Below are 8,668 nucleotides of genomic sequence, written 5' to 3'. Positions count from 1 at the left end.
GGAAAGGGAAGGTGTTCTGGAGGAGGCTGAGCAGAAGGTCAGATCACCTCCCAGACTCTGGTCTGACATGTTCTAAGAGAGAACAGAAGATACCAAGACAGGGAGAAAGCTAAATAATCTCTATGCCATTCTCCTAGGACTTTCTCCTCAGCACTTTAGGTTTGGGCCCCCAAGTATCTTAAGACTATATTTAAATGCAGCTGAGGCACCTGAGTAGCTCCATTGGTAGAGCATGTGGCTTTTTGAAAATAATTTATTTATTTAAAGATTTTATTTATTTATTCATGAGAGACACACACACAGACAGGCAGAGACATAGGCAGAGGGAGAAGCAGGCTCCTCGAGGGGAGCCCGATGTGGGACTCGATCCCAGTACTCTGGGACCATGCCCTGAGCCGAAAGCACTCAATAGCTGAGCCATCCAGGCACCCCTCTTTTTTTTTTTTTTTTAAAGATTTATGAGAGAGAGGCAGAGGGAAAAGCAGGCTCCATGCAGGGAGCCCAATGTGGGACTCGATCCTGGAACTCTGGGATCACGCCCTGAGCTGAAGGCAGACACTCAACTGCTGAGCCACCCAGGTGCCTCCAGAGCATGTGACTCTTGACCTTAGGGTTTAATTTTGAGCCCCACGTGCGGTGTAGAGATTACTTAAAATCTTAAAAAAAAAAAAAAAAGTAAAAAAGAAAAACGTGTGGCTGCGTTTAGTGACTGCACTTGATTTTTCCAAATTCCTAAGAAACTTGGATGTTTCTGAGACCCCAGACATGAAAAAGCCAGGACTTGCCTGTCTTCTAGAAAGAAGCTTTGGTGGGAGCAAGGGCAGAGCTGTGTCTTGGAATTGAGAGATACTGCAGGGTTGATCCTGCCAAATCCAGTCCCCAACTTTCTCTGGTCCCCTTAGTGAACTAAGGGCAAGTGGAACCAGAACCCGACTCTAGGAGTATGGGAGCAACAGCAGGATGCCAACGGCAGGCTCAGCAAGGCATCAGAACAGATGTCTTATTCAGTGATAATTTCATTTACCTTGGTACTTGGACTTTAAGAAATAGCCAGAGGGGCTAAATTAAGAAAATAGTCCTAGAGACAGAATTAAACTCTTCCATTTTCTGACAACTACAAAGGATAGGCATGCACAATGACTAATTTTAAACACACCAGTATTTTTTTTTATTTTTCAGTGTAAAAATCAAACATGATAAAGAAACCTCGAAAACTATTAGCAGGTTTTTTTTTTTTTTTTTTTTTTTTAATGTGACGACGCACTCATTATGGTTCTGGCAGGGTTATAGCATTGCTACATTTCAGAAGCTGACTTTCTTTAAAGAGTCTTTACAGAGGAGTAGGATACCTTACGGTACTCCAAATGGTTGGTGGACTGTGGGTAAAATTCAAGAGGAGTTAAGAGGGAAGGTCACTGCTGAGCAAGGAGGGCATTTCTGAGAAACCCAGATGAGAATGCTATGAGCATAGGCCATGTCAAAACCACTCGGTAAGGTCTCCCTCCCTTCCTCTTGGGGAGAAGGCCACCCTGAGCCCCTTTGAACCCCCAAACCAGGTTCCCTTCTTCCCCTATCAGTCTGCAGACAAGGGTCATCCACAGACCACACGTGTGGTGGCTTTGGCAACCAGAAATTAAAAATAAGCTATGGTTTTTCCAGTAGCCAAAATGATCCCTCACCAAAGCTCATAGATGAGAACCTGAGCATGCAAAACCACAGTCTGGGTGAAGGGATGTCTGCTTTTCAAATGATCTGCTAATTCTTTGCAACCCACAGTAATTTGGTTTCTGTGAACCCACAGAAGCAGGCCCACCTAAAAGGGTTTTGTCTGCTAACCTGGAAAAGTCCTTGTGTAAATGAGTCACTGGCAATTGGGATCATTTTTAAGGCTGCCCCATTTTCCTAATATGTTAAAATGTTTGTTCTCAGTCTTTTTAGGAGAGTAAGGAGCAAAGTAGCTTCAGAAGCTAGGCCTCACAGATGTGTGGCACAGGCTTGGGAGAAGGGGGTTGGTTGATATTATGGGACTGCACTCCGGGCTTTTTAGAGTAGGGTGGATAGGGAGATGGAGAGTGAGGACCATTTGAGGAAACTCTTAAATTACTTGGGGAGTTAATAATTGAGAGCTGATGAGACAAGGAGGGAGCAAAGCCATTCTACTTCCCTGGCTGCAATGCCGTGAAGGGTCTGTACCATGAGGTTCACTTGTATTGGTTCTAACAGTCAGCAATATTCTTTACTCTTACTCATTAAAATAGCATGATGGAGACTGTGTGTTAGAGATCAGACGCCTCCACTGCCTTCTGAATTACTGAACTGTGATCCTAGTACGGCCTTTGAATATTTCCATGTCTTTAAATCCACATACCATACATATAGTGGAAAATTTGTAACCATCCAAAATACACCTCCCCTCCCCGTCAAGTAACATCATCTCGTAGACAAAATTACATAAAATATCATAACATCCTTGGGAGGTAGATATTATGTCCTTACATTTTTTAAAATCAAACATTAACATTCCATTTTCAAATGATAACTCAATCGATATCAATGTACACGACACTCCAGTCTTGTAATATTCAGAGGAAACTTGCATTCAACTTTTTCAAAGTGCGAAGATCTGTTTATCATGTTGACAGCATGTTGGGGTACACACTATCTACAGGTTGGGTGAATGGAGCTACAGTCTTGTGTTCTGAGCTTAGGCAAGTCTAAAGGCTACTCTTTTCCTCTAGGCTCTTCTGAGTCCACACTTAGAGGCAGCAGTGCCCAGTCCTGGGTTCACTGATCATTCACAGAGCCATTCGGTCCTTCAGCTTTAGAGAACAGAATCTTTTTCCTAGGGTGTCCCAGGTCTAGCCTTTAGTTTCAGGCCAAAATTGTCTTCTTGCCAGGCATTTAAGTCCCAAATCCATTCTGTTTTTCTGAACTCTGTCTATAGGGAGAGATTCTCTGATCTATACTCTCTGAGCATAAAAATAACTTCCAATTCTTTAAAAGAGATTATCACTGTATATCTCTTCTCTTCTGCACAGCCTGATAGTATTTTCTAGGACAAAATTTTCCTCACTCTACTTTTTCTCTTCTTGAGCTCATAATATCAATTCCAAGTTTTTGTGAAAACGCTTGCCTGTTTCTGAGGATTCAAATCTTGAGTGGCCTGGAGTTTCCAAATCTCCACTAGAGATAAATGAACCTATTCTCTGTGGGGTACACTTTAAAGTTAGGACTCTAAGCATTTAAAACATTTCCATTACGGTCTTACTGCCTATGCTTGGATATGTATCAGCAGTAACGCTTTTTCCTTTAAAACATGCTAAATCTCACATTTAGCAGAGAGGAAAAAGCAGAGGAGGAGAATAAGAACAGTGATACAGAGACTACTTGGAAAAACTTTATGTTGGTGTGAGATTTGTTCATAACACAGTGTTTCAACTAAGCAAAATTTTGTGTTTTTCTTTGCAAAAGAAATCTGAGGTCATTTTATATCTGGGCCACTGTGAGTATGGACCTAGCAAAATGTTAAGCACTGCATTTAAAAGGTGAGAAACGTTGTCACTGACAAAGTCAGAAGCTGAGTCAGGAACAGCTCAGAATGGGTAACAGGGCATAAGAGTAGTTAGCTTATCTGTGTCAAGGCAAGTATCTCTTAGGGAGAATGACTTAAAGAACCTAAAAGCTAATGGGTTTATCAATATCTTTTTTGCCCTGGTGGTGGTGGTGGAGGGTAATGGGGAAGACACTTCTGTTTAGTTCTCTGCCAGTAGGAAATACCTGTGCAATGATTCAAGTGAGGTGATAAGGAATATCTGGAGAGCCAGTTCTCTTCCCTTTCTGCCTCACTCCAATTCTGTCACCTTGGCTGCAAGGAACTTCTCCTGGGGTTGGTTGTTCCTTGAATTGTGGCCTCCTGGTGTGTGGTGGGAAATGATGGAGAGCCCAGACCTATGAGGTGCATGTCAGAGGGACTCTGACTGAGAAAGGAAATGTGCTGCCTGAAGCTGCTGCAGGACCTCACTGTCCAACATGGCCGGATGTGAATCCTGACTCTCTCCTTCTTTCTAAGGGATTTTGCTAAGATTCTCCTTCCCCCTGTCCTCTCCTTCCCACCCTCCCACCCCCCCACCCAGCAAAGGCGAAGGGCTTTTGTATAAGGGGTACCTATAGAAGGAAATGTTTACCTGTGTGGTGGCAACCACTACATACTACTTGGTTTGACTTTAGGATTTAAAAACATGGAATTTGCACATACAAATTTTCTCTGGACTTGGTGTGCTGCGGTCTAGTCCCAGAATGCTACAGTGAAAGTAGCATTTGTGAGTGGTCACCCCACTTAGAAAACTGACCTCTGAAGAATGGAAATAATCTGTTAGTCACAGGGAAAATGAGGGTCATGTCTGCAAAAAAGTCCCTAGGTTAGCGGGATGGGCCTCTTTCATTATCTTAAGGTGCAAAAGTTGGTTTCTTCAGAAAGACTTTTCCACAGCTCTGTTGGAAATGTTCACTTTCCCTAGCTTTCTCTCCAACTAATACTTGCTTCCAAATTCTCTTTCTTTTGTCCTCTGAAGAGTCAACAGGATGCGTGGCATTTCAAGAGTATAATGAGCAGCTCCTTTGCCACAATGGGTGTCAGCAACCTGGCGTAGCTTGGAGTCTAGGATTACAGAAATACAGTGACATGCTGAAGACTATGCACTGAAATACATCTAGTCTTTTAGCTAAAATCTCAAACATGTTGGGACTGTTACCATGGAATTTCACAAAATCTTTTTTTCCTGAGACAGACACCATGTTACATGGAAGGATAAGCCATTTGTGCAGTGTGAGGTGGAACATTTTAATTACTGGCAGCACATAAATTAGTTGAGTTTGAGTCTAATGCCTAAGCCCTTTCAAAATATCAAGGCAGATACATAAAATGTGAATCTACCAGGAATTGGAGATTCTTATTCTTGGCCTTGGTAGAATTGTGCACAAAATTGACTCTTAATTTGTAAATAGGTTCCATGAAGTTGTCCCTGGAAGCAGAATTTATTTTCACTAACACCAGTTCTTAAAAAGGGGGAAAAAAAAAAAGGTTTTGGCAAGCAGCTGCAGGTGCCACTCTGTGTATGTACACTTTGGGGCAAGATCAAAATACCTTCCTGTTTTTTGTTCCTCCCACCATCCTCTTCACATTCACAACTCAGTGGTTAAAGGAAAAATTTAACACTACCATTTTCACACCAAAGAAATGTGAAACAGGTATTCATATACATATTCTCCTGCTTAATACCCATACATTAAAAGGCTTAAAAGATAATTAGGGTTATAGCATAATCACATAAATTTAAAGCTGGAAGGGACCTTAGAGAGTGTCTAAGCCCAACTCTTATTTTATGATTGAAGAAACTCAGTTTTAAGAGTTTAGTGATTTGCCCAAAGTCTTTCAGCTAATTAGCAGCCAATATGGAATGCATAAAGATTTTGGGACCCCTACTGCAGTACTAATTTTACAATTATCCCTGCACTTTTCCTTGATAGCATATCACATAATTTAATGATACAGCTGGCCAGTACATCTGCAGAACCAAGATCTGACTTTCAGGAATCTTTTTGGCATACAGCAGCTCCACTTAAAACAGGGAGAAAAACCCAGTTTGATCAAGGGAGAACCTGTCAGCAGAGGTGTGTCCCTCTTCACCCCATCAGAAAGCTCAGCACTGACCCAAACAACACTCATGATGTCTGTCCTTATGGGGAGGGGGAGACTAAGTTATGCTTTTTGGATTGTTTGGTGGTTTTCTGTAAAAAAAAAAAAAAAAAAAATCAGCAAGTTTGCTTTGGGTCTGTACACTAATGCTCCATGGAGACCAAAACCTTTCAAGTAGCTGCCCCCACCTCCGGGGTGCTGCTAAACCATTTCCCCTTCAGAGTCCAGTTCTGCCAATCTTGATCACAGGAAATGGATGCCACCATCCATAGCTGACAACTTCCTGGAGTTTCAATGATGCTCTATGTTTAAAACCATCAGTTCTTCTGGTACAGAATTTCTTCTATAGATGATTGGTTTAACCTAAAGCAGCTTTTAAATTGATATGGGAGGGTAAAGGGTAGAAGCAGAAGGATCATGAAATGGCTTGATTTTTTCCCCCTTCTGTGATACATGGGTCTGCTATTTGGAGACTGGAGTCTTCAGTTACTGGTAACAGATACTTATTTTATGGCTGTTCTTTTCCTTACTATTAGACTCTAATTTGGGATGAGGAGATTATGTCCTAGACTTTCAGTCTGTGTTGAAGAGTGTGGCTTCCCAGGGAGGTTAGCTGGTGAGCTCTTCTTTGTGGCCCCGGGACATATGACCAAAAGACTTTTCCACATATGGAGGATATATCTCAGGAAGAATGTCTCATTCAGCACAACTGGAGGGCTCTTTTGACTGGCAACAAACTCCAAGGACTGCTTGTTCCATTGCTGCAAAAGAGAACGACCAAATACTTCACTGGCTTTTAAATATTATAAAACTTCAAGTCCCTGATGAGAAAACAAATGTCTCACAAAAATGATAGCATGATATATCTGCAAACAATTTCTGAATGAAGACAGTGTTTCCCTGTTGCCCATGTGAACATGACCCTTTGGACACTAAAAATAGTATGGGAATGAGTTTGGAACTGAGTTTGGAGAATAATTCGTTATGTGGGGTGTCGGTTTTTACAAATGATGTCGAACACTCAGGCGTAAATCATCTCTGGGACCAGATGTTCACTTCAGCATGGCTCTGTGCTCTCCTCTGGCTATGTGAGATGAGAATTCATACCGATCATGGCTTCTATATCCACACATGTTACACTCAAAAGGGTCACGAAAGCCGTGGCAACCCATGTGAATAGTGAACATCACGTAATCCAGGAAGAGGACTCGACAGTGGTCACACCGATACACATCCATCACCTCCCCTTCTTTGTTGATCACTTTGATGGAGTCCCTTGGACAGATAGGTGGGGGCTTGAGGAGTTCATAAGAGCGGGGGATCTCCTTCAGAAGTGGCATCCCATTGCGGGCCCGAGGGGGGACCATGTGATTTTGCTGGTAGATGTGATTCTGGCGTTCTTCATGATTGCTATCAGTGTCCGTGGAGTCATGGCCACTATTGTTGGGGGAGAGGCCTCTTTCAGAAGGCAGGCTCTTCTCTGGCAAGTGGATATTCTTCTTTTCCAGGTCCTGGGGGTTACCATTTGGCATCTCTGCACGGGTGAGGGCTATGGGATACATGCTGCTGATAACTGGAACCATCTCTGATGTGGGAGCAGGTGGGGTCTGGACCAAGGGGCGCAGGGCTTCCGCACCAAGATAGCTGATGGCATTATTGATGGCTTGATCCATTATCCGGGTCTGTATTATCTCACTCTCTTTCTCATACATATAGCTGGGATTATAGTTGACATCAAAGCAATGGCGCTTCTCACCTAGAACAAGTGAAAGAAAGAATTACAAGAGGAAGAACACAAATGCAAAGAGTTTGTAAAAGGATTTTCCAGAGTCCCTGAAAAGGGAGGAAACACATGCCTGTTTAACACCCAGCCAAGGCAGGATGGTTCCAATCGGTGCTGGGGACAGTTGTAAGGGACAGTAACTGACAGCACACGCTTGGACAGTCAAAATAAATTAAGCCAGCAGGCAAAAGGGTGAGTCAGAGATGTCATTAAGTTGAGGCTACAATGTGAGCTGTTTCCACTGCACCCATCAGAGGGGAGTGCTGGAGAAAACAGAGAAAAAGAAGGAAGAGGACACCCGGTCAGGTTCACAGGGAGCCAGGGAGCTACCACTATGCAGGAGCATGGCCACTTCTGCACTTCAACTGCTCATGGACTCTCAACACTCAATGGATTCCTAAACTGTTATTTTGTTTGTTATTTTCTGCTCGTAATACTAGGGACCCTGGGGGACGGAAGTGCTGCAAGAAGTGAGGACCTCAGCAACTGGCCTCTGCAGCTCTTTAAATAGCTACAGAGGCAGAAAAAATAGCCCCAAACCTCCAATTTACCACTCCCCAAACACATTGTCTCCAGACTGAGATTTAAGTAAAAGAACTTCAAATGTAGAAAGTTTTAGAAAAGCTTTCTTGAAAGATCATGGTCTTTGTCTTTTTCATAAAGTATATTATTCTTTTGCTTGAAAAAACTGTATCATTGATACACATGTGATCATTAGGACCCATCTCACGTTTAACTGAAAAATTTATTTGTGGTCACCCTCTCATACTGCTCATGTCAAACTGCTGAGAAATTCTGAAAACAGAGTTTAGCCACCTTTTGGGTGTGTGGGTGTTGTGTGTTAGAAAACAGAGGCTCTCTGGCCACAGGGAAGCCAGGAGCAAGGGTCTGCAGTGATGGCAGGTGTGCTCCATGGTGAGTGGCTGGCAGAAGGAAGAGAAAGCAGGGAGGATGTGTCAAGTACTGAAAGTGAGGCTAAGGTATCGCTGATGTTTTTTCATTCTGTAGACACTAGATTCTGGAGAGATTTACTGAACCATATCCTCTCTTCCGAAACATTCCAAAATGTTATGGTTCCAAAATCTGTCACTGCCATGCACTAAAGGGTCTAATAAAGAAACAACACACACACACACACACACACACACACACACACACACACACACACACACACAAAAGGGATCAGAAGA

The 8,668-nt window shown here is 42.8% G+C and overlaps 1 protein-coding gene across 2 annotated transcripts in view; it reads right to left on the bottom strand.

Annotated features, from left to right (window-relative positions):
• Window positions 1–1,141: 1,141 nt before the first annotated feature.
• IKZF3 (IKAROS family zinc finger 3) overlaps window positions 1,142–8,668 on the bottom strand; it is a 90,637-nt gene continuing 83,110 nt past the window's right edge. For both annotated transcript variants that reach the window (XM_072747320.1, XM_025996218.2), the window contains one exon: window positions 1,142–7,451. In XM_072747320.1, the coding sequence (XP_072603421.1) occupies window positions 6,748–7,451 (704 nt within the window). In that variant the 3' untranslated portion in view covers window positions 1,142–6,747. The remainder of the gene's footprint in view (window positions 7,452–8,668) is intronic.

The sequence above is a fragment of the Vulpes vulpes genome, chromosome 2 (genome assembly GCF_048418805.1).
Source record: "Vulpes vulpes isolate BD-2025 chromosome 2, VulVul3, whole genome shotgun sequence".
Classification (NCBI taxonomy): domain Eukaryota; kingdom Metazoa; phylum Chordata; class Mammalia; order Carnivora; family Canidae; genus Vulpes; species Vulpes vulpes.
The sequence above is the reverse complement of the archived record's forward strand: the minus strand, read 5'-3'. Positions and strand labels throughout refer to the sequence as shown.